The 27,206-nt window shown below is 35.9% G+C and overlaps 1 protein-coding gene across 1 annotated transcript in view; it reads left to right on the top strand.

Annotated features, from left to right (window-relative positions):
• The window catches only part of Usp6nl (USP6 N-terminal like), a 111,969-nt gene that overhangs the window by 14,293 nt on the left and 70,470 nt on the right, over positions 1–27,206 (top strand). Inside the window, exon 2 of the mRNA XM_013014750.1 lies at positions 25,980–26,047. Within this exon, the coding sequence (XP_012870204.1) occupies positions 25,980–26,047 (68 nt within the window). The remainder of the gene's footprint in view (positions 1–25,979; positions 26,048–27,206) is intronic.

A 27,206-nucleotide genomic window follows, 5' to 3' on the forward strand; every position in this document is an offset into this window, starting at 1 on the left:
TTATTTCTACAAACATTCTTTGTGGTGAAAACTTTCAAAATCCTCTCCTGTCTTTTGAGATGTCTAACACATAATTATTATTATAGTCACCATATTATGCAGTGAGTACTGTAGCACCTCTTCTTTCTAACTGAATTTTAATACCAATTAAAATTTCCCCTTTCAGCTGGGCGCTGGTGGCTCACACCTATAATCCTAGCTACTCAGGAGAGTCAGATCTGAGGATTCAGTTCAAAGCCAGCCCGGGCAGAAAAGTCTGAGATGCTTATCTACAATAAACCACTAGAAAACTGGAAGTGCCGCTGTGGGAGCACTCACCTTGAGCTGAAGAGTTGAGGGAGAGCTCCCAGGCCCAGAGTTCAAGCCCCATGACTGACAAAAAAAAAAAAAAAAATTCCACTTTCCACTGGCCTTGGCTGCTGTTGACCATTTGCTTTCTCCTTCATTTGAGATCCAACTTTTTTATATTTGATATGTGAGTGAGATCATCTAGTATTTGTCTTGTATATAAGTTTATCTGATTTGGGAAAGGGAAGGGGAATCACAGAATCCATGGGACAAAGGGTGAACCAATGCAGCATTGATACTCACTGTTGGAAAAGAACTTTACAACTTGGGGGAGGAGGGAGGGAAGAAGGAAAATAACAAAACAGGGGAGAGGGTAATACTGCTTGAAAATAAATGTAATCATTATCTTATGTAACTGTAACCTCTCTGTACATCACCTTTACAATGATAACATTCAAAAAAAGATTTGAAAAAAAGAGCATCAGCTCTTAATTAGGATTGAGGGAATTGATCTTGGATTTGTTACCTACTGGCTGTGTGACCTTGGCAGTTATGTAACTGCATGTTTGTAATCCCAGCTACTTAGAAGGAGAGGCAGGAGTAGAGTTACCAGTGCATCAAGTTCTTTATTGTGAAGTAGGGTTGATAGTAGGTAAGTACTTCCCCACCACGTCATGAAGACTTAATAGACTAACATGTAAAAAGGACTTAGGCAATGCATGACACACTCTAGGGGTTGTGTATAAACTGCTGTTATATTTTTGTTAGATTTGTTTTTGTTATCACTGTGTTGATACTGTACTCTTGCTCTCTTGGATGGTGTTAATATCTAGGACAGAATACAGGATTCCATGGATAGTTAAATTCAATATAGTCTTCTTCCTTAGCCTTTTTTAAAGTGTCAGTTTACCTATACTTGAAAACTTCAAAACATGTCCTTTTCAAATTTAAAAGAGTAGTCTTTAAAGTACGAATTGTATGTGTAGTGTGTGTATGTTTAGGCAAAGCTGATTGATTAAAGTTTTATCAAATCTTTGCTTTAGGGAAATATATTTTGGGCAGATCATAATTAATAACATTTGAACTCAGGGCCTTGTACTTGATACGCACTACCCCAAGTTTTTTGTGTTCAGTTTGTTCATTCAAGTAGAGGTTCATGTCTTTGCTCCACCTGCTTCAAAGTGAAATCCTCCTACCTCTGTTCCTAAGTAGTTGGGATTACAGACATGCAGTAGGCAATTTTGAAGTAAGCCAGTAATTTTTTATAATCATTGCTTAAAATTTTAAATTATTTAAGATTTTTTTCTTTGCACTGTTTAAACACTTTGACTATAATGGACTACTTGAGCAGCATTCCTCTATTTTGAGGCTATTATAAGGAAGTACTTTGTTTTGGGTCCAGTCGTGGAGCCTGAACTTTGGGCCTGGGCGCTGTCCCTCACCTCTTCAGCTCAAGGCTAGCACTCTTCCACTTGAGTCACAACGCCACTTCCGGTTTTTTTTTCTTTTTGCTTATGTGGTGCTGAGGAATCGAATCCAGGTCCTCAGGCATGCAAGGCAAGCACTCTACCACTGAGCCAACTTCCCAGCCCCAAGGAAGTACTTTGGTTATATAGTCTTGAGTCCTTCAAAATGACAGCCATGATTATTTAAACTTAATAAAGTAAAATAAAAGTTTCATGTCCTCCATCTGATTAGCTACATCTTCAATAGCATCCCAGAAAGTTATTGGATGACACTGGCTAGATTATATATCCATTCTACCTGGATTTGGATCTTGAATCTACTATTTAACTAGTATGTGCTCTTGGGAAAGTTATTCAGTTTTTCTATGCCTGTTTCAAACCTGGATATTAATAGGAGACAAAATGCCTCATTTATTAATTGTGAATTAATTGAATCAAGATTTGCACATTTATTAAGCAAATATACATAGCATTCATATTCATTAGACTTTGTAATTTGTTATATATTGTATTTTCTGTATCTTTTGTTGCTCTATTGAGAAAACAGTTGTATGTACACTGGAACACATTTTCGTTTTCAGATTTTACTTCTTTTTAGAATAATGTTTTGCTTACACAGTTTAGCTTAAAAATATATGGGCTGGTAAGGTCTCTCAGTGGTAGAGTGCTTGCCTTGCATGCGTAAGGCCCTGAGTTCGATTCTTTAGCACCACATAAGCAGAAAAAGCCAGAAGTGGCGCTGTGGCTCAAGTGGTAGAGCGTTAGCCTTGAGCTGAAGAGCTCAGGGACAGCACCCAGGCCCAGAGTTCAGGTCCCATGACCGACAAAATAAATAATATCACTGCTTTTAGTGTCAGGCATGTTGGGAGTTGTAGCTTATGTCTCCCAATTAGTTTCTTGCTATCATCTTCTTTTAGTTAATTATTGTCTTTGTTGCTAAAAAAATCTAATGATTTCATCTCTTCAAATGGTAGATAAGTTCCCTTAGAATATGTAGGCGTTCTTATCTGTGCATGTAGTAAGTGTTCAGCATGCTTATTGAATCAAAGTATTAGATTTTAAAATGCAGTCAGTATTTCTATAATATCAAAATATATTTGTTAAGTAAGCTCTTGCAGTAAGAGGAGTCCAAATCCCATTCTGCCATCTGTGATGGTAGTCTTAGAAATGTATACTTTTTCAGAAGCCTCTCTACTCTGTCCCTATGTGTCTTAGTAGTGAGCAGGCTGGAGAATAGCTCTTATCACTATTGTTCACTAGCCTGCAACACAGTAACATGGAGGTCACTCCGGTAGATACTTTCTGAATGACACAATTTTCCAGGATGGTGATCTTAACTTGTTTTCCTCCTTCTTCAGATTATTTCTAATGTTCATTGGTCTGCTGTATATTGTTTCTTTCTGTGTTCTTCCTCATTTTCAAATGCTTATCACAAAAGCGTAACCCAGGAAACCTAGACAATTTTTAAAAAATACTACATAACAAAACTTAGCATTTATGTTTCTTTAGTAATGATATATAGGTGATTTAGAGTCCTTTTCACTTTAAGCAGGTTATTATGTCTATATTAGAAAAACATTGTAAAAGTTTAGTTCTGTAGAATATATGCCTGAACTATAATAAGACATACAGAATAACTGTTTATTAGTATGAGTAACTTCATATATTAATATACTAGTGGCAAATCTATAATCAATTGCCAGTTGCATTTTGAATAATATGTACTATCACAAATATATTGTAGTTGCCACCTTGTATTATGCTGATAGAGGAAACAGTAAATATTGTGAAAATGAATGAAATTTATGTGTAGTCTTACAGTATCATTGATGGCACTCAAGTATCTTCTGAGATACTGACTCAATACTGACTCAATATCTTCTACTTTTCTTGGGTTTTATATAGGTGGCATTAGGGAATACCTGGGAACTGAATGAGCAGAAGTACTCATGTTTCACTCAGAAATAATTTAGGGTAGCATTTTGAAAATAGCTTCACTCTTCACTTATATATATATATATATATATATATATGTATATATATTTATATATATATACACGTGCACACATTCTTTTATTTTTTAAGTGCTGTTTCTGTTGTACTTGTTGAGCATAAGGTTTGCAATCTATTAATTGTTTTGGACAAAGTTAATTCTGAGGAATAAAGTGATTCTTTGAGCTTGCCTGGTATTTACTTCTCTGTTGCATATCATCCAATTGATGAATGCACATATGAATAATAGATAACTGATAAATTTAACCAGTTGCCTAATTACTGAGAGGATTTGATTCTTTACATTATTTTATTACTGAAACAGACTGCCCATTAGACATTAGGAACATTCTCTAGAGAACAATTAGTTTTACAATGAGTTATTTACTTAGATTGCTGCTTGTAGTTAAATATTTGTGCCACTATCTTAATAAAATTTAAGTATCATGTAAGTGTTCTGAAGCATCTTCATTCAGATTTCTTGGTACCCTTTAACAATAGGCTGTTTGAGTGTTGTTTCTCTCCCCCTTGGCAGACACCAGATGCAGTTATTAATAAAGGTCATTATGCTACTTAGTCATGGAGAACTCTTAATGACGATTACCTGAACATCTGCTAACTTCAGCATTGCAGTTACTAAAAATCATCTAACAAAATATAGATGCTGTGCTTTGAAAATCTGGCTTAGACTAATATCAATTATTACTTAATATTATGAACATTTTCTGGAATTTTAAATAATTGTGAGAAGGCCTTTATTCTATAGTAAGCAGTCCAAACTGTCAATGGAGCTCCATTTTGTAATGGTTGTTATTAATAATTCTGGTTTCCTGTAGCTTCTCCCCAACTGGGAGTGTCATGTGTAAAATTGGTGGCTTTCTTATATTTCCTAAGTACTCAAACACTTGGTTTGGAAATGTGGAGTTTGGAATTGATCTGAAAAGAAGGAAGAACTGTCCCTAGTCTTTGCTGGGAGAAAATAGTAAAGCAGAAAAATCAGTAAGTTCAAATATCAATGTGCTTTACAGAATTCAGTTTGTTCAGATCAAGAGACCACCCGTGAAGACTGCAGTATATAACAGAGAAGGTAGAGAAGTACAAGAGCTAATAACACACAAAAAGATGTTGGATGTTATGAATAATCAGAGGTCTGCTTAGTGTTACAATTATATTTAGATACAAGAAGTTGAAAATGTGGGTTGGATGGCTCATAGTCCAGACAGGTAGACTTAGCTGGGCTAGTTTTCCCTTGTCTGAGGAGCCACATTCAGTCTTTGTCTTCAGGGTTGAGGGCCCACAGCATCACCTGCATCAGGTCAGAGGAAAAAGACAAGAAGAAATTCAGAATGAGTGTCACCTGTACACAGAAAGTCACAGCTTTCCCGGAACTGTCTCACCTGACTCCCATGCACTTTACATGACAGCACAGGGCTGAGGGAAGAGTTTTTTTTTTTTTTTTTTTGGGTCCGGTTGTGGGGCCTGAACTCTGGGCCTGGGCATTGTCCCTCAGCTCTTCAGCTCAAGGCCAGCGCTCAACCACTTGAGCCACAGTGCCACTTACAGCTTTTTTCATTTTGCTTATGTGGTGCTGAGGAATCGAACCCAGGGCCTCAGACATGCAAGGCAAGCGATCTACCACTGAGCCATCTTCCCAGCCCCGGGAAGAGTATTTTTTAACTTGAAACATTCTAGTTGGAAACACTTGGGTTCTGTTAGTAAGGGAAGAATGGGACTATTGGCTAGGAATTAACCATGTTGGTTTGAGAATAGACAATCTGATGAAACTTCATTTTTCTAAGAGTGGCTACAGTTTTAGCATGTAAATAATGTCCAGTGTGATAGGGGATACTTAAACATTGTTGGTAAGGAAACAAATTGCTAAACTCTTTTTTGATAAGTTATTTGATATTTTCATTAAAATTAAAAATTGTGCTTCATGTGGCTCACAATTCCAGTCAGTGGCTTAATATTCTCTAGAGATAACTGTTCCTATGTTTATAAAGATGAACAGCATGCATTAATACCTTCACTGTAGCTGGCATTGTGTACATACACTAAAACACTAGAAACTTGCTGTTTTTGTTGTACGTCCATACAGTAGAGTATAGTACAGTCAGCCATTGAAAGGAGTAATACTGACTTACCTGAACAGACCAGGAAAATGCACTATGAAATATGGTTGAGAATTAGAAAAAAATGGCAGAATAAAATGCATAGTATATCCCTATCATCTGTCCTCTTAGAAGTGTGTTTATGTGTATAGTGTGATTTTATCTGTTTTAGAATATGCAGAGGAGAAAGAAGTTAGGGAAATAAGTCAGATATAGTTAACATTTGAAGTAGGTTTGGGAAAGGAGTATAGGGGAGGTGATTTCATTTCTTTTTTCTTTAAAATTTTTAAAAATACATATATTTTTATTGTAAAGACACAGAGGGGTACAGAGAGGTTACAGTTACATGAACAAGGTAATGAATCCATTTCCTATCAAGCATTGTTACCCCCTCCTTTGTATTTCCCCCACCTTTCCTTTCCTCCCCACCTCCCAAACTCTTCCCTCCCCTCACCCCAAAGTTGTAAAGTTCTTTTTCAACATAGTGTCCTGTACATCTCATTGTTACAATGGGTCATCCTGTGTCCTTATTTCAGCATTTTGTTATTTCTTTTCCCCTCCCCAAATAAAAAATATATATACAAGATTCAGAACACCAGAATCAAATACAGTCACAACAGGGGTTGTACCACGGGAAGAACATACAAAGAAACAAACAGAAAAATCACGTAGTACATTAAAAAGAACAGGAAGAAAGATAAAATCCCTGTATCCCTATCTTGGGGTTCATTTTGCTTAGCATCAGGTTATATGGTCATATGTACATAGCTTTTGACCTCTTCTGCTTGTCCTAGACATATACTAGTGATTGCAGATAAGGGAAACCATGGGACCTATGCTTCTTTGAGTCTGGCTTACTTCACTTAATATGATTTTTTCCAAGTCTTTCCATTTCCTAACAAATGGGGCGATGTCATTCTTTCTGATGGAGGCATAGAATTCACACACACACACACACACACACACACACGTATATATATCACATTTTCTTGATCCATTCATCTACTGAGGGGCACAACTGGGTTGGTTCCATATCTTAGCTATGGTGAATAATGATGCAGTAAACATAGTTGTACTGGTAGCTTTATTTTTTTTTTTTTGTTGGTCGTGGGGCTTGAACTCTGGGCCTGGGCGCTGTCCCTCAGCTCTTCAGCTCAAGGCGAGCGCTCTACCACTTGAGCTACAGCGCCACTTCCGGTTTTCTGGTGGTTTATTGGAGATAGGAGTCTCACGGTCTCTCCTGCCCGGGCTGGCTTTGAACCTCGATCCTCAGATCTCAGCCTCCTGAGTAGCTAGGATTACAGGCGTGAGCCACCAGCGCCCGGCTATACTGGTAGCTTTAATATGGCCTTGTTTGTGATCATTTGGGTAAATGCCCAAAAGTGAGATTGCTGGGTCATAGGGGAGCTCTATGTGGAGTCTTTTGAGGAAACTCCATACTACTTTCCAAAGTGGTTGAGCAAGTTTACACTCCCACCAACAATGCAGTACGGTTCCCTTTTGGCCACATTCCCTTCAATATCTGTTGTTATTAGATTTCTTGATTATAGCCATTCTAACTGGGGTGAGGTAAAATCTCAATGTTGTTTTGATTTGCATTTCTTTTATAGCTAGAGAAGTTGAGCATTTCTTCATGTGTCTATTGGCCATTTTTATTTCCTCTTCACAGAAGTCTCTCTCTTAGTCTTCAGCCCACTTATTAATCTGGTGGTTGTTTCTTTGAGATTTGTTGTTGGGGGATTTCATTTCATTTTTTGATACATTTCTATATTGTTTAAATATTTTATAAGGATATATTCAGTGTTCAATTAGAAATTGAAGTATTCTATAATGTAGAGTTTTTGTATTTTCAAAACACAACCTTATATTTTAACTATTTTGTATGAAATTAGTTAAAATTTTATTTTCCATCTTTGACTTACACTGTATTAAATAGTTTTTCTTGGTAATTCTCAGTAAATGAGATATTCAGGGATGCTTGAGTGTTGTCAAAATAGATTTAGATTAAGTACATTTTAATTCCTCATAGGTTTTTCTGACTCTTATAGGGAGGGAGGTAGTTATTATTATTAGTGTTAAGTTATTTCCTATTTCTAATTATCTATATGTTTAGTTTTTACCATAAGAATCAGTAACCATCAACCTGCTTTTAATTTTTTCTAAGAATTCTGCATAAATTAGTTTTAAAAGATTTATGGATAAATAATAAAATTTACTTGACTGCTGTTGAAAAACTTTAAAAACTATTTAGAAGCTTTGTTTTCTTTCTTGGTTGCCTTTGGGTTCCAGCTTTTTTTTTCTTTTAGGTTGGTCATGGGTCTTGAACTCAGGGCCTGTGCGATGACCTTGAGTTGTTCTGCTCAAGGCTAGTGTTCTACCACTTGAACTATAGTTCCACTTCTGGTTTTCTAGTGGTTAATTGGAGATAAGAGTCTCAAGGACTGGGTTGGCTTTGAACTGCGATCCTCAGATCTCAGCCTCCTGAGTCTAGTTAGTAAGCTACCAGGGCTTACTTAGCTCTCAGCTATGTTTCAGTTGTTTGAGATGGCTTTGATAAGTATTACCTCCCCTAGGAATGTTTTTTTTTTTTTTCAAAACAGATAACCCTAAAGTATTGCTTCCTCTTTTAGAGTAAGTTATTTGTGGTACTAAGTAAAGAGGGGAGGCAGGTGGCAGTGGCTCACGCCTATAACCCTAGCTACTTGGGAGGCTGAGATCTGAGGATAGCAGTTCAAAGCCAACCCAGGCAGGAAAGTCTATGAGACTCTTATCTCTAATTAATCACCAGAAAACAAGAAGTAGTGCTGTGGCTCAAGTGGTAAGAGTGCTAGTCCTGAGCTGAAGAGCTGAGGGATAGAACCCAGGCCCAGAAGGTCAACCCCATGACTGACAAAGAAAAAAAGAAAAGAAATGAGGGGAAAGTGTATTAGGGCAGAGTTATATAGGGGAAAAAACTTCTAAGCCTTAAAATGTTTACATGTTCTTTTGGTTCCTTAATGATGATTCTTGCCTTTGGGGACAAAGTGGTAAAAAGCCTGGATACTGTCATGTCTGGAGCATACAAGTTAGATTGGATTTGGTCTTCTTGCTTCTCTCATTGTTTTAATTAGCAATATTAAAGTGTAAATAGTAAGAAGTTCCATTATGACATTTGTATACATGGATATGCATGCATGCAAATGTGTGTACATAGATACACATGCATATAATCAGGGCTAGAATGTATTCTACCTGTGATCTGCATCCTCAGCCATTTTTTATTTTGTTTTCTTCTAGCTTATACATGAGTGAGAATATGCAATATTTGTCTTTGGGGGACTGAACTTCATGGTCTCCAGATCCATCTCATTTTCCAGCAAATGACAAAAATTCTTTTTAATGGCTGAATAAAACTCCATTGTGTATATCTTCCACATTTTATCTATTCACCTGTTGATAGGAGCCTAGGCCAGGGTACTTAGTTTTGCTATTGTGAATAGTGCCATGACAAACATATACATGATTCTTTGTGATATATACCAAAGAGGGGTATGGCAGTATCATATGGGAGTTCTATTTTTAATTTCTTGAGGAACCTTCATAGTAATTTCCACAATGGTTGTACTAATTTACATTCCCAACAGCAGTGAATAAAAGTGCATTTTTGTCTTAAAGTTACTGTTTTATTGTTCTGAAAAAATAGCTAAGGGAGGATATACACTTGTTTTTTGGTAATTTTGAAATTCGAATTCTTTTGTAGAGCAAGAAGTAGAAGTTGTTGTTTAGATAAGTAAGCTTTGTTTTTAACTTAAATATCCTATAGCATTTATTTAGAATCTCCAGTAGCTCCCTAAGCAACTAGTGTGTGTATGTACACATACATAAGTAAGTGTACACACACACACACACACACACACAGTTTTCTTAGAAGCCGTTAACCTTCATCACTAAGGCTTTTAAAAAAAAAATTCATTTTTGTTGGTCGTGGGGCTTGAACTCTGGGCCTGGGCACTGTCCCTCAGCTCTTCAGCTCTACCACTTGAGCCACAGTACCACTTCTGGTTTTCTGAGTGGTTTATTGGAGATAAGAGTCTCATGGGCACTGTCCCTCAGCTCTTCAGCTCTACCACTTGAGCCACAGCACCACTTCTGGTTTTCTGAGTGGTTTATTGGAGATAAGAGTCTCATGGACTTTCCCACCAGGCTGGCTTTGAACCACAGTCCTCAGATCTCAGTCTCCTGAGTAGCTAGGATTACAGGCGTGAGCCACCGGCACCTGGCCATCACTACGACTTTTACCTTACAGAGTTTGCCTGTCTTTTATTTCCAAACCTATTGAAAATTATACTGTTATGATTATAGACAGTATGTAGCTTATTTTGCTTTTCTATGATCTTTTCAAAAGTTACTTAAAAAACATCATAATAGCAGTTGATCCAAATATGTCATCTAGGTAATTATAAAACAGGTGCAAATATTAAGCAGTTTGCATGTTTCTTATTAATGTATATGTGTGTGTTTTCTACATAGTGAGAATTCTTTTACATCAGAATAGAGATTTCTTGACCTTTTTCCTATAACCCATGGTTGCAATTAGTTACATTTTCATATAGTCCATCGTAATTCTTATCCATAGACAAATATTTCAAAGACTGGTCATAAAAACTACTTAATTGTTATGTATGTGACACAACTGACTACACTGTAAACAAGAATTTAATATAAGGTAGTACTTTTGAGAAATAATAAACCTTGTGGTAATACCAGTTCACATGATTGTGAACAAGTTTAACATAGGATTTGTTTTTTGTTAGCACAGGATATGTGGTAGTATCTGTTCACAGTTTTGGTCCATATGTCCATATACTTAAGGATGATTCATTATTCTGACTCACTTGTTTAAGCTCCCAGTTATTCAAAAGCCCTTTCATTTTGCATTTCTTTTTTAAATCTTTCCAATGAATAGAATTTTTGTATGAAATCTCACACTGCTGAATATAACCTTTGTTTTTTTCTTAATTGGTGTGTATATGTCATGTCACTAAGAACATTTAAAAGCTTGAGTACTTATGGCTAGTACTTTGTTTTTCAGTCTTGGCAGGAAGTGTAGTATAGTGAGAGTTAGTAATGTGTAAAAGTAATAAGACAACAGACTCTTGTTAGTAGTATGAATGTATCAATACCGATATTATTTACTTTATTGAAGAAGTACATCTATTACATAGGAATGTACTAAATTTAGTTGTAGCCAATTAAAGTCCAGTCTATGAAATAACATCAGAACTAGTAAATACCTCTTTTTAATAAAACAATTGAATTGGCACAATTACTTCAAGGAATATTTGATCAGACAAAATTCCAGGGAAATAATTTGAATAGTTTTTAGAATTTTTGATACTCCCTGACTTAAGATCCTACTTGAGTAAATTTAAACAACCTATCATAGAAACTGAGTTCTGTGAAATGTGTGTATTGACACTAACACATAGTTAAGTGAATAGGATTTGGAATCAGATAGGCCCAAGTTTGATTAATGACACCATCACTTAAGAGCTATGTAATCTAGGGGTGTTAACCACTGTGAGTCTCAGTTTTCATATTGCTACAAAACTAACTGTCATGAAACTTGTGATTAGGATTAATTTAGCCAATTCTTGCTCATATTTAGTCACTCAGTAAATTTATTGGGTACCAGCTAGGTGTCAGGCATTGGTCACAGTAGTAAGTAAAAATGACAGAATCTGATCGTTGAGTGTATTGAAGGTTAAAAGCATGCAAGTAAAAAATGAAGTGATCACACATTTAGATAATTTCTATGAACAAAGACACCAGGTGCCATAAACACCACACCTTTCTAATTTTTCTAAGGATGAAATGGGTAGTTGGAGCTAGCCATGCAAAGAGTAGAAAAAGTTACAGATAGAAGGAAGAGAGCATGGATGGCCCTTATATGGGCTATCATTTCAACCTTGAAGGAAGCAAATAGCTTCTGAAATAAATGCCATAATTAGTTGCCTGTGCACTAGAAAAACCTATACCTAGGTCCTTATGCAGATCTGGTGATGATTGTGTTTTATACTGTTCACCTAAACTTAGGTATTTGTTTTTAAAAAACAATCGGGGGGAGAGAGGGCTGGGAAGGTGGCTCAGAGGTAGAGTGCTTGCCTTACATGCATGAGGCCCTTAGCACCACATAAGCAGAAAAAGCCAGGAGTGGCGCTGTGGCTCAAGTGGTACAGCCCTAACCTTGAGCTGAAGAGCTGAAGGACAGCACTCAGACACAGAGTTCAAGCTCCACCACCGGCAAAAAAAAAAAAAAAAAAATCTGATTCACACATTCTGGTATAATAAAACAAAATATAAGGTAATCAATGATGGTTAAAAATGTGAGATGGTATCTTCTTTTAGGGATCCCCAGAGTTGTTGGAGTAGAAAGTAAAATTCATTCATTTGAAGTAGATAGCTTGATGAGTTTTGATAATTATATAATAATGTACTCACTACTCCATCCAGACATAGAAAAATTCCATCAAGAATTCCCAAATTCTTGTTTTCTTATGTCAGCATGCTACCAGCCTCAGGCAAACACTTTGCGTGGCTGTAATTTTGTTTGCTAATATTTTCTATAAGTGGAGTCAGATAGTATGAAGTCTTTGATAGTTGACTTATATTAATTATGTTGGTAACATGCTGTTTTCCTTTTTGTTACTGAGTATATTTCATAGTATGTAATAACCACAATTTGCTTATCCATTCACCATTTGGTGAATATCTGGATTGTTTCTAGTTATGTTTATATGAACATTTACATAAAAATCTTTAAGAATACATTTTGTTATTTCTTTGGGTAAGTACTTGGGGGTAAAATTGCTAGGTAATGTGGTAAGGTTTATGCTTTCTAAGGTCTTTTCTAATGTGGTTGTGGTATTTTGTCTTCTTAATAGTTATAGATATTCTCTGGCCTTGTCAGCATCTGGTGCTGTCAGCCTTTTAAACTTTGATCACAGTGGTATCTCAGTAGGATTTAAATGATCATATTTCTGCGTGTCAGTAAGATTGAACATCTTCTTTGTATAGTTATTAGACTGTCTTATGTCTTTTGTGATATAAGAATGTGTTATTTTGTCCAGTAAAAAATAGATTATCTTTTTAATCTGGAGGGGTGGCTCAATAGTATCAGCTGAGCAAACAAGCACAAAGCCTGAGTTCAAACCTTGGTACCAGGGAGAAAAAAGATTATCTGTTGAGTTGCAAGAAATATTTAAATATATATATATATATTCTGGATGTGAGCCTCTTAATGTTTTTACAGTTTTTTTCTCTCTCAGTCTGTGGCTTGTCTTTTACTTTCTTGATGGTAGCTCCTGAAAAGCAAATGCGCTTAATTTTGACTTTTTGTTTTTTTATTTATAGTTTGTACTTAGTTTAGTTAAAAGAAATCTTTGCTTAACTCACTGTAATAAAGATAGCTTTTCTCCTAGAAATTTAATAACTTTTGCTCTTACATATAGGCTTGTAATTTACTTAAAGTTAATTTTTATATACTCTGTTGGGTACTAGCCAAGGATATTTCTGCTCCCTCTCCTGTATACCTATATACCTATTTATTTTGGAACCATTTTAACCATTTGTTAAAAAGGACCGTCTTTTCCCCAGGGAGTTACTCTAATGCCTTTGAGTCTATGAGATCTTAATGGTTATTTATAACCATTTTTTTTCCAGCAAGAAATTGGCCCTGGCAATAGAGCTTCTTAAAATATGCACAAACCTATTTTGTGAACTCACTGGTTAATGTGTATTTTAGGAGGTTTTAGGAACAATGATTGAACTTCTTTTCAGAGGTAATTTGAGCTAATAATGAAGTACTTGATAGAGAAATCGATTTGATGATAGTTTCTTAGAATTTGTATTTATAAAGGAAGAAAGGTCTATATCCCACTGGTGATACATGATTATCTTTAGGAATGTATGTTAGCTATATATTAGAATTAATGTACACTTGATTATAGTTATAGCAAAAGGAAGACTCAATCAACAGAAGAAAATTCTGCAGTAACTACTTATCTTAGAAGGAAAAACAAAGGAATATACACACAAAAAACTAGCTGTTTTGGGTGCTCTTTGAGTTTGCATTAAAAGAGGTTTTAATTGCAGGTGGGAGAAAAGAAGTATCAGGAAGATCATGTGCAAATGAATAGACATGTGAATAGTGTGAAATATGACTTTTTAAAACACCTTAAGCATATCAGTAATAACCAGACAGGCTTGCTATTCAGAGAAGATCATGTAATAATAGCATTATAGAGAAAATGTATGTAAGAATATACTAGTTCTGCTTTTCTCATATTAGACTTTTCTGAGGTCTCATGTTAAATTTTGGGAGTCAATTTTCAAAGGGGACTTTAGTAAATGCCATGTGTTGAACAGTGTGAATATGCCAGTGATTTATATTTATAGGCCTGTTATGTGGAAAGCCTAATTTTGCTTAGGAGTAAAAAGACATTTCTAATAATAATTAGAACATCTCAAGATAGAGTGGCGAATTGCTAAGTTTGTGAGATTTTTGACCTCATAGTTTTGATGTAAGGGAATTAAATGAGATAATATTAATAATGAGTTCAGATCATATAGAATAAATGCTAGCTTTTACTTTTGAGCCAGGCTCTTAATTCATCTCATCTCTTGAGTATTGACTTCCATGTTTTATAATACTCTTAGTATTTGTTATGTAAAGTAAATTTGATTTATTATACAAGCTACCCAACTACAGAATTATTAGTATAATAGTAGTAAGAGAATGTAAGGAATACCTATTATGTAAAACACATATACACATATGGGATATTTATATATAATGTTGCTTATAATTTATTAGGTGATGTGTGTTGAAAGCAGTTGAATGTTGTGAGAATGTTGTGGTACTGTGCTTGGAACTTAGGACACTAGCATTTTTTCAGTGTGGTATAAGTATTTTAACTTACTAGATTGCAGTCAGTTTGAACCAAAGGTTATCTCTTATTTTTGTGTGTCATCTCCTACACTTCAGCTTTTAAGTAACATACTTGATTTAAAGAAAAGTTAATACTGGCCTAGAAAATGGGATCTGCCAGACTGTGGGATTAGTTACTTATTAGTCAGGTGAGCAGTCTTTGAATTCTCTTGTGTTTCTTTTGTTTTATTCTTATGTTGTAAGAATCTATAGCTGGACATGATTGTAAATGCCTGTAACCCCAAGGCTGAGGTGAAAGGCTGAGGGGAGGAGCACAAGTCCACCTCAAAAAACGAAACAAAAATAAAGACAGCAACACAAACTGTTTTTGTAAGGGATATAATTATACATGCTTGCAGTTCTGAATATCCTAGGACAAGAGTTGTGAAAGGTAAATGAAGTAGGTTCAGCAAGCTCTTTCATATCATAGACATTAATTGTGAAGGCAGTTGATCAGTATCAACTAAGAGAAATAAGCATTTTAGAAATGTTAATTTTAATATCCATTTAGTGATTAATATGTCAAAATTTTAGTTACTTGCCATTTGCCATGATTATCCTAATACACACTTAAAATAGAAAAAGTCAGGCACCCAGTGGTTCACACATGTAATCTTAGCCACTTAGGAGTTGAGACCTGGGAAGATCACAGTTTGAAGCTAGTCTGGGTAGAAAAATCTATCAGACTATTTCTCTAATCAGCAAAATGCTGGGCTCAAGGCATGGTTCAAGTAGTAGAGCATTAGCCAAGAACAAGAAAGCCTCTCAACAGAACTGGGCCCTGAGTTTAAACTCTAATACTAGTGGGGGTGGAGTGGGAAGGGGCATAATAAAGGGGTTTAGTTGCTTATGATTTTAAAGAATAATGCATATAAATTGTTCTATATCTTTTAGCACACCATTTATCTCTATTTTGCACAAATGATAAACAGTTTCATGAGGTTAGACTTTACTGAACTCTAGAAAATATAACTCAACAATATTTAGGAGTCTCGGATTTGTTTCTAAAGAAAGAAATATAAGGACCAATTATAAACAAAGCTGCAAGAAGCTCACCAATTTATATATACTTCAACAGAAGGCCGATTTGTAACAGAAGGTTACAAATGTGTCTTTGAAGTGGATGCCTGGCTCTTATATCCTGTTCTGTAGCTTACTTCCCATAAGATCTAAATTACTTAACCTCTCCACACCTCTGTCCCTCCAAATGTAAATAGGAGATAGTTTTAAAACTAAAATAGTAGGTTGCTATGAGGTTTAAGTGAGATTATGCATATTAAATACCCAGCACAGTATTTGGCACATATAAACAGCTTACAAATAAAAGTTGTTAGGAACCAATCTTATGCTACCTATTAAAGCAATTATACTGCTGGAAGAGCAGCTAAGGTATAATCTTGAGTTTGTCAGCAGCTGTAGACAAGTTGAATGAGTAAAATGACTCATGTATTTGTCTTGGTTCTAAGTATGTGTTGTAGGCAATGTGTCATTCAACCCTGCCTCCAAATGTGGAAACTGTACTCATATTCTACTTAGTTGAATGTTTCTCATCAGTAATAATGGTATTTAAATATTGTTACATCACTTCATATCCTCCATGAATCATCTTACATATTAGTAGAGGAGTTACTCATCTGATTTTGGAAGTTCTACTGTATAGCTGTCCTCAAATTCACAAACCTCCTGCCTCTCCCTACTGAGTGTTAGGATGACAAGTGTTTGTCACCATAATTGGTATTTGTACTATTTCTTTGTAGCTTTAATTAGGATCTTTTGTTGTTGTTGCTCCAAAGAGCAACAAAAGGAAGAAAAATCAAATGGCTTTCTAAGAGTAACAAATTAGTTGGAGAAAAAAGAAGGAAATAAGTGTGTTTTGTTGTTGTTGTTGTTATTGTTGAGGTTGTGCACTTTTTGAAAAGACATTTGTTTAACATGGGTTACAGTTATGAGAGATGGAAATGGGGTGAGCATTTGATTATGGATGACCTTTTAGTGGAGAGGGAAATAAAGAGGCAGGAGGATATACTGAACCAGTTCTTCTCATAGCCACCTGCTGATACCTGTCTTGGACTCTCCCAGGATGCTGTTTCAGAAAAAGCTATCTCAGGGAGAGGGTAAGGTGCTCATATTTCACTTTGCACAGAACCACCAATCAAAGTAAGTAGCACTTTACGTTCTCTTGCTATTGAGGCACTGTCTACTTTGGTTTGGTCATTAATGTTTATTGGTTTCGCTCTGCTTGGGCATTCCAGCCTCTGACCCAGAGCATAGCAAAATAAAAGCTGAAGTTTTTAGCACTGATGTCTAGAAACATTTAAAGTAGGCTGTATTCATGATACAGCTATACATCTTTGCAGTATAATAAGAAAAAGAAATCACAAAACCTTTAGTTAGACATTGTGTTGATTTTGATGGAATAAATGAGATAGAATTAAGAAACTCAAATATAAGAACAGATAATTACTTAAATTATTTTGGGAAGAACAGAACATTTGTTACCATTGAACAGAAAATAAGAGACATCAGGGATTGAAGTACAAAGCTGCTTCAAGGGGAGGCTGTTTTATTTTTCTTAGGCTAAAGCATCTCTGATAATGACCTTGCTTCTCTCTGGTTCTGTTTACTGGTAGTTTCTGTTTCTTGTGGGGAGGAAAGAGAGACAGAGAGAGAGAGAGAGATAGACAGACAGACCGACAGACAGACAGAGACAGACAGACAGACAGACAGACAGACAGACAGCGCACGTGCATGCAAGAGAGCATGCTGAGGCCTGAACTCAGGGCCTTTTGATCTCGCATGGCTTTTTTTTTGCTCAAGGCCTATTATGCTCTGTCATTTGAGCCACACTTGTGTTTGCAGCTTTTTGATTAATTGGTTAATTGGAGATGAATTGTTTCACAGACTTTCCTGTCTTCTGTTGGCTTCATAGGGAGATCCTCAGATCTCAATCTCCTGAATAGCTAGAATTGAGGCTAGTCTGGCCTATTTCATCACTTTTAATCTTGCCTGTTAAGAGGCCCACTTCCTTACTTTTTATCTTGCCTGTTAAGCTCTTTGCTTCATGATAATTCATCTTCAATTTCCAATGTATGTTGATTTGCTCTCTCGATTTTCCTAGTTCACCTTTCCAAGAGAATTTATTTGTTCATTAAGTGATGATAATACTTTAGGATACATTATGGGTGTGAAAAGGTTAAGGGAAAATTCATTCACAGGTGCACTAGAGCCAGCCTGAACTCTGCATTCATGCCATCATGTGGTAGGTTGACCCCATAATCAGAGAATTTTCAACATGGAAGTCAGCAAATGACCACATACCAGAGTTTACCACACCTCTACTACCTTTTCCCTTCACAAATGGTGGGTAAACCTTTATTGGCCTACTACTAGATAAATCTATAGGTGCTAATATGCATAATTCTTAAGATATATTGTGAAGCATAAGAGAATAGATGTATAATTATCTATAGAATATTTCTAGTTTTTAATATAAAAGGGGATTAAATATATGTGTGTGTATGAAAACATGAGTCTTGGATATAATACAGAGAATATTTTTGTAGGTAGCAGTAGTTGCTTCTTGGAAGCCCAGGGCACTTAGATTTAGAGAAGGTGTGTCAGGGTTCAATTTTAGACACTAGTTGATGCTGAGTGCTAGTAGACAGTTTCCATTCTTACATAATTATAATAATAGCAATATAATTTACTTTAGTCTCAAGTATTGCCTTGCAGTATATAGAGAAGAAAATACAACTCTAATATTAAAGGTATCCAAGCCAAATGAATTCTTTCCAAAATACAAAATCAAGGTTAATGTCATGCCTCTTTGGATTTTACTCTGTATGTAGATTGTGGCTTTTTCTCACTTTGTTCTTTGCATGTTCTGAGATTTGTAGTCACTCTCTTTTTGTTGTCTTTATTTGTAAACTTTTACTGTATCACCACTGATAATATCCTTGATCTTGAAGTAGTTTGGAATCTACTTTTTGAAGGCAACTTGTATTTTCTGTTCCAGTGTGAATTGATTGTTTTGAGTATGTGGGTACTGAGGCTTGAACTCAGGTCTTGACGCTCTCACTTGGCTTTTTTGCTCAAGGCTGTTACTCTACCATTTGAGCCACATTTCCTGTTTCTTGAACTGGTTGCTTTGATAGCTTGGCAGGTACATACTTGCCTCCTGGAATTGTGTGGTCTCCTATGAATTTTTTGGATCTGGTGCCAGCCTCTCTTTTTAATTCTGTCAAAAGAATTGAGATATTTGTTTGGAAATATAAGGAAGACCTTCACAGTAGAGAAGAGAATCTACATTCCCCCTGTATCAAGGACTGGTTGGGATTTACTTGTATAGCCATTGAGTGATGAGGGGTAGAAGGTTGTTATGGCTGGAAGTTATTAGAGGACAGACATGACAGGGTTCTTGCTGAAGGCAAACCAGAGTGATCAGATACCAGGATGGGAGGAGGATTCATACAAAACTGACTTAGCAGGATTCTTGCAACAACTATGTTCGGTAGGCCAAAGACAGAACAGTGCCAAGGTCAAGCCTCACCAAAGAGATGGCACAAAGGAGCTGACAACAGCTGACTGTTCTTTTGGTAGTTTTATTTTTCTGTAGTGTTCTCAGAATTTTTGCTTCAAAAGCAGCAAACTTGGAATCCTTATATATTCATGTTGCTAAAACAAATGACCACAAACTTAATTGCTTAAACAACACAAATGTATTCCCTTCTAGTTGTGGAGGAACTGAAATCTTTCACTGTGCTGGCTCCTTCTGGAACTACCTGGAAAGAGTCTGCTTCCTTCCTTCCCTTTTTCAGCTATTGGATACCAACAGCTTTCCTTGCTTGGTGAGCTGTTTTTGCTTTAACTCCATCCTCTTGCTGCTTCCTCTGTTACATCATCTTTCTCCGATGGCCTTCTTAGCCACCATCCATAAGACTTCTTGTAATGGATGACATTGCTCCCATCTACATGATCCAGGCTATTCTCTCCTTCTCAAGATCCTTAATTAAGTCTCATCTGCAAGCCCTTTTTGCCATAGGAGGCAATAGCCAGTCACAGATTTCTGAGATTAAAATGTGGACATCAGTTTTTCTCTGAAGGGGCATCCTTTGTCAGTTTGCTTAAATCTCATTTTGTTACTTTGTAATATTTACATTGCTTTTGCTCAATGTGGGGTAAAATTTTACAAGTTCACAATTTTTCTCTCAGAACTTCGAAAATAATGCTTCATTACCTTCTAGATGATAAGGAGTTTAAAGCCACTTTGATTTCAGACTTTGGTATATGACTTGAAAATTTTCATTTTCTCTATGATTTTTAAAATCTTTTACTTCTCTTTATTGTTACAAATGGCTTGACCCAAGCAAGCAGTTAAATGTGATTTGTAGGTATGCCTCTATCATGGTCTCCAGATTGTAGTTCCCTATCTACTTAAGAGAAACAACAATGAGAAGGAAAGAATAAATAAAATAGAATAAAAATTTCATAGTGCTATCCTCTAGTGCTTGTACGTATTGTTTCATGAGGCACTTGTCTTGTAGTTATGTAACATGTTAAGACCAAAGCTACTTCTGTTGCATGTACGTGTTGCCTGAATCAGTGTCTGAAGTTTGCACATTAAAATTTATCCAAAATTTTTTTATTAAGAAGCTAGACACTGGTGGCTCATGCCTATAATCCTGTTACCCAGGAAGCTGAGATTTTAGGATTGCCATTCGAAAGCCAGTCCAAGCAGAAAATTCCTTGAGACTTTTATCTCTAATTAACCACCCCCCCACCACCACCAAGAAAAGCCAGACGTGAAGCTGTGGCCCGAGTGTAGCATGCCAACCTTGAGCAAAAATCCAATGGATAGTGCCCAAGCCCTGAATTGAAGCCCCAGTACAGACTCTTCTCTCTCTTTCTTTTACACACACATACACACAATGGATAATGTAGTTGAGAATATTTCTGCTACTTAGCTTTAGTTTAATTATTTAAATGATTTTTTGTTCCTTATGGTAAGTTTTATTAAATGTACTAAGAACGTGGCTACTTGTGAAGCTGTTAAGAAGCAGCTTGTTTAAAGCCCCTGTTTGTTATTAGATGGAATGCAGGGTGTAGGCTGGTGTAGCTCATAGTTGGATCTAGCCTGAAAGACATGTTTTCATGCACAACAAATGCTATCTTTGTTCCATATCTATAGCCCATATAACCACAGTAAGGTTTTATTTTTTTTCCTTTTGGAAAGAAAAATGCAGCTCAATCCTTTTTTTTCCTTGTGCTTATCTCACAAATAGTTTAAAGTAGAGCCGCTTCCCCTTTTTTCTGTGTCAGTTAGTTGCAGAATGTGTGAGGCTCCATGTAACAGTTTGGTGTGCTGGGTTACTCTAACCTAGTCATGAAAACGTGGAGTAGATAGGTTCTTCTATGAGGACTGAAGCAACTGTCAAGTCCCAGGGCCAGACAAATTATGGTAAAGTACTTTTAAAGTGGATACTGTTTTCTGTCTTAAGTATACACTAGGTAAATTGCCTGCTATCATTTTGTTTTATAGTATTCAAATTTAATTAAGTGGGTGAATTTGTTTTTAGTTTGGTAACATTAAACAGAGTTTTGAGATGGAAGGGGGAATGATCATCAAGATGCATTGTACTCATAAAAAGAATGTAATTCTGGTGGACTCTTGACTCTTGAAATTTGTTTTGTGGGAATTAAATGGAATCACAAGTCTCACAATCCTGTCCACATTTAAACTGCTTCTCAAAATATTACAGTTGTCATTTTCTTGTGTAAATTTGTGCTGAGAGGTGCTTTCTTCTATATAACTAACAGATATTAAACTAACATTTGGTGACGTTAAGGAGACCTATATTTAAAGTAATTATTCTACATATTTCTCTACATGGTATTATTTTAAAGAACAGGAACATTTTGTTCAACTACATTTATAGTATAAGCATATTGAGTTAACTCTTTCATTACCATAATGTTTCAGTAACAAATAGTATTATATTTTGAGCCAGAAATCCAAATAAGCCTATTTTTATGGATTTACCAGGCAAAGAACTATAAAGCTATAGTGTGAATTGGGATAATGGCGTAAGTTTTTATTTGATAAAGTACCAGGTGACACATTGTTATTGTTTAGTAGGTGCCTGAAACTTTGTGCATGCTTGTACTTTGACATAGAAATAGGGTAGCTGTATCACTTGTGGGTATCATTTGTGCTTAGTATTTTGGAGCAAACTCTTTGTTCTTACAGTGGAATTTTTAAACAAGCAATTAAAATTAAACCAAAGTAAGTATTCTAGTGTACTTCTTAATAAACTTCTCAATTACAGATCAGAAAATCTGGGACATAATTTAACTATAGTGAATCCCACCCTAAGGATGCACAGTAAGAATTAATTTCGTACTCTGTAGTTGATTGCCCTGAAGTGTGAATTATTAATGTCTCTAAATTCAGTGTTGGGAAAGCTTAATATTTCCATTTAGTCTCTTGAAAGAAGCAAATTTGGCTATATTTTATAAATTTTGTTGCTTTAAATCCACTCTCTCTGTAGAATACATTCATAAATATTATAAAATTTTCTTCCTATGGGGAAATACTAGGATAAGGATTTTTAAAGGGCATTTAGAGATTTAGAAATTACTTAATTGATTAGAGGCAACCATTCTGATGTTAAGATCTTTCTTTCAGCAAATCAAGATACAATTTTGTCAAGATAGAAAAATCTGGATACAAGATCACTTCTATTATTTAGTTGTTTTCCTTTCTGTAGCTTGATAATCTGGGTAAAGCTTTGTACTTAGGATTTGCCAAAGAAGTTTGCTTGGGATCTTGGCATGTTTAATTCCCGGCTCCATACCATTTCTATCCTTGTCTTTTACTTTCAAACTTCTCATTGTTAGAAATGTAATTGACACTCCAAAGAATAAAAGCTTAGTACACAATTATCTATTAACTTGGCCTAAGCACCAAAGAAATTGGTGTTTGGCAGTTCTGACAGTATACTTGGAGTTTATTAAAAGGTCAATTAAAAGGTTTATTAAAAGGCCAATTCCCTGGCTTGAATTTAACTTCTATTTATTTGCTTTCTCACCCCTTCTATAGAAGGATGAGTATTATTTTTTAAAGCTAGACAGTTAGAAAGAAATTGAAAAAGGCATGTAAGGATAATGAATATGCACATAAGTCTGAATTAGTTAATTCTGAAAATCTGAGCCACTACTATGCATTTTTGTTATAAAAAAATTTTTTAAAGTGCTGGTCCTGGCTGCGTGGCTAGTGCTCTACCATTTGAGCCACAGCTCCACTTCCAGCTTTTAGGTAGTTAATTGGAGATAAGAATCTTTTGGACTTTCCTACCCTAGCTGGATTTGAACCATGATCATCAGATCTTAGCCTCCTAGTCTTTAGGATTATAGGCCTGAGCCACCAGTACCTGGCCATTCTATTTATACATTATTAATACTTACACTAAATGGAAGTATATAAGTGGTGACAAAAACATCCCTGCCTCTCCCCCTTCGTTAAAAAAATCAGTTCTCATTTTGCTGTTTTTTTTTTTTTACTGTTACTAAAAAAACCTTGTTCTTGTGTGATTATCTCATTGCTAGACATTGGAGAAGTAGAATGTTGGATAAAGGATATGCCTGCTTTGAAAGATTCTGCTACATATTATCCCGTTGCTTTCCAGAAAGATTTGTACATTCCTGTGTTTATCTTTAGTGTAAGGGACTGCAAATTTCCCACACTGCTGTCAGCAAGTATCATCAAATGCTTTTTTTTCCAGTCAGAAGACATATATGTAAAGCGATATAGTATACTTTTTATTTCTTTAGTTACTGATGGAAGTTGATTTTTAATGCTTTGATTTTTTTTGTTTAGATTTTTTTTATTTTTTATTGTGAAAATACTGTACAGAGAGGTTACAATTACATGGGCAAGATAATGAGTACATTTCTTATCAAGCATTGTAGCCTCCTCCTTTGTTTCCCCTTCCCATCCCCTCCCAGCCTTCCCCCGCCCCCCCCAACCCTCCCCCCCCCAACAAAGTTGTAAAGTTCGTTTTCGACATGACAACATGTACTGTACTTGGCATAAGGATTCAGCATTCTGTGTGACTTGTTTTGAAAACAGCTGACTCCACAGTTCTCACTGTCCGCTCCATGAAAGTGAGCTCTGTGCTACCTGTCTGAATGTCTTTCCATTTTTCTGTGTACTAGCAAATGCCTATAATGCATATTCTGCATTGGTGTCCTCTTCTGCAGAATGAGGGTTTGGCAGTCCACTCTTTTCTCATCCCACACAATAATCCTTTCAAATCTTACCCCCTTGTTTTAATCTCACTCTGACTCACATTTTTCAGGAACCACTATTTTCTGTTTGTGTTAGTCATCTCTCCCTCTTTGTGACAAAATATCTGAGGTAATATCTTTCCTAGAAGGAAAGATTTGCTTCACAGTTTTAAGAGTCTCATCCAACTCATGGTAGGCTGGCTCCATTGCTGTGGACCTGTAGTAAGGCAGAACATCATTGCTAAAGGGTGTGGTGGGGCAGGGATATTCTTGTAGGAGGAAGGAAGGGTCTTCTGACAAGATACCCTTCAAAGGTGCACGCCCTAGTGACCTACTTCTTCCAAGTAGGCCCCACCTCCTAATAGCCCATTCATATGTGATTGCCTGATTTATTGATTAGGTTAGTGCTCTCGTGATCCAGTCACCTCACCTCACCTTACCAGTTGTTACCAACTGGGAACCAAAGCTTCATCCTGTGAGCTTTTCCTGACATATGCCACCACAACACTGAACTTTGAAGAAGGAGGGTTAAGAAACCTTACATGATCATTTAGGAACATTTACTGAAAAAATGGTTGCAAAAGCATAAGTTCCTTATGCCACTTGAAGTACTTTTTAATATTTTTAGTGGTCATTTGTATAAAGGAGTGGTTAAAATTATAGGCTATAGAGTCAGAACTGCTGGATTTGCCTCCTATCTTTGCCTTCTACCTGCTTTGTGCCATTGGATAAGTTGCTTGAGATCTCTAGATCTCAGAATTGGTGGAGGATTGCCACCAACACCTGCCTTCTTGTATGGTTGTGGGACTAAAGTGCTCTGTCAGTGTCTGCTGTTCAGGAGCATCTTGCCATCTGCCAGGTGTGTAGTAATAACATAGAGAGAATGCAGCTGCTGGTACTTTTGTGGATTTCTTGCTGATCATTTTTGCCTGGTTTTCTGCTGGAATGCTGCTTTTTTTTTCTTCTTGATCAGAGATGCTTTAGTATAATTTGTGATTGGCCTTTTATTTTTATATATGGTACTATTTCATGTTATGCTTGCAACTTCTGTTGTCAGATTTGTGTTTTTGAAAGACCTTATATTAATGAAGAAGGGTGTGTGTGCATGTGGCATGTGTGTGCTTATGTGTGCATGTTGTAAAATTGAAGGCAATTAGACCAGCTACAAGGTTATTACAGTAGTTGAGGCAGCTGATAAAAAGAACTTGAAAGGCTAAATGAAGACATGCTAATTTCATCATGTAGCATAATTGTTTTTATAAATCTCAAAGTATATTTGTGCTAGTTCATTTTATATATGTATATATATTACCTTAATTTTAAGTATTCCTTCCCCCCTCCCCCCCACAAATATAAAGAATTCATTTAGTAAAGAGAAAGTAGAGGCCACTCAGGAGAGTGAGCAGCAGGACCTGGAAACTGGTTTTCCACTCGGTGGTTAGAGACTTGACTGTTCTGTATTGTCCCTCTCCCACCTTTTAAAAGGTTTTTGTTTTTGAATGGTGTTCTGCCCAAGTAGATTTCGTCTTAAAATAGAACTATCCATTTCAGTTTCTACTTTAGTTTCTTTTTCTGTGAAATACTAGAATCAAGATTGATTTTTGAGGGCTTAGCTTTATTATGTTCTGAGGTCTAAAGTCTGTGCTGTGTTCATACATTTGCTTTCTCTTGAATTCATACATAATATTGAAGTGGTAGGTAGCTTGATATTCTGAAGTTGGATATAACTCATTCTTTTAAGTGTATTTGACTTTGCTGAATTTTCATTTTAGGCAATATCATTTTTGTTTTATTTTTATTTATCTTAGTTTTATAAATAACTTTATGATTCTTTGAGTAACAGCACATCTAAATTTGATCTCTCTACAGATTCAGACCAGGATGTAGCACTCAAACTTGCCCAGGAACGCGCTGAAATAGTTGCTAAATATGACAGAGTAAGTATCCATATTTACTCTTGGAGTTAGTTTTATTAGAAAAACCACATAAATAGAAAGGGATTTACTTTTTGGAGAGCTGAAATTACAGAAGCAGTTTGTTTACTTCATAAGAACATCGAGCTCATCTTTTTTTCTTCATCTTCATATTCTTTCTTTCCTTTTTTGCTACTCTAGTCTCTTGCTGTTTTCCAGCACAGACCTGCTCCTGCCTTAGGGCCTTTGCACTGGCTGTGTGTCCTTCGCCTGGAAACACTTGAGTCCTAGATATATCCTAATGCTTCAGTGCCTCATTTTCTGCAGATCTTTACTCAGATAACACCTTCTTAGTGAGATTTTTAATGTTCTTTCTTACTACTCTCTTTTCTACCCCCTTTCTCTCTAGATCCCCTTTTTCTTTTACTCTAAGACTTAATATATCACCATCCATATGTTATACTTATTTTGTTTATTGTCTGCTCTGTCTCCTAGAATATAAACTCTTGAGAGCAAGAGTTTCTGTTTGATTTACTCTTGTATCTGACATACTTTGAACATTTTCTGGCTCATACTAGGTACTCAATAAATATTTGAGTATAGAATTCCTATTGTATTTATAATTAATACCTGCTATTATAACTTTACTGTGCATCTTAGATTTTATATTTGTACATTTGTATATAACTTGCCTTAGCATTTTATCCTTGTGATAGCATAGAATCTGTTTTGATGTTCTAGAAAAATCACAATTGTTGACAGTTTTCATATCTTATCCTACCTTCTGAGTTTTATAGTGAGTCATAGCAGTTATTTATAAATGTTACAGTTTATGCTTCTATCACTTGGATGTAATTATATATTAAATTATTTGTGAGATAGAAGTGGCACTGTAGCTCAAGTGGTAGAGTGCTCACTTTGAGTTGAAGATCTGAGGAACAGAGCCCAGGCCCAGAGTTCAAGCCCCATGACCGACAAAAAATAAAATAAAAATAAAAAAGTATTTGTGAGAATAACAGGAGCATGACCCTGTGAGGAAAAAAAAAGCCATTTGGACTGTGCACTGCTTCCAGGGAGATATATGTGGTATTCAATTTAATAGTTATGCTTTAAGAGTTCATTTTTTAAAGCTGATTGGTCAAGACATAGTTTTCCATTATTGCAATTCATTTTCTTGCTTGTT

Source organism: Dipodomys ordii, unplaced genomic scaffold (genome assembly GCF_000151885.1).
Source record: "Dipodomys ordii isolate 6190 unplaced genomic scaffold, Dord_2.0 Scaffold24, whole genome shotgun sequence".
Lineage (NCBI taxonomy): Eukaryota > Metazoa > Chordata > Mammalia > Rodentia > Heteromyidae > Dipodomys > Dipodomys ordii.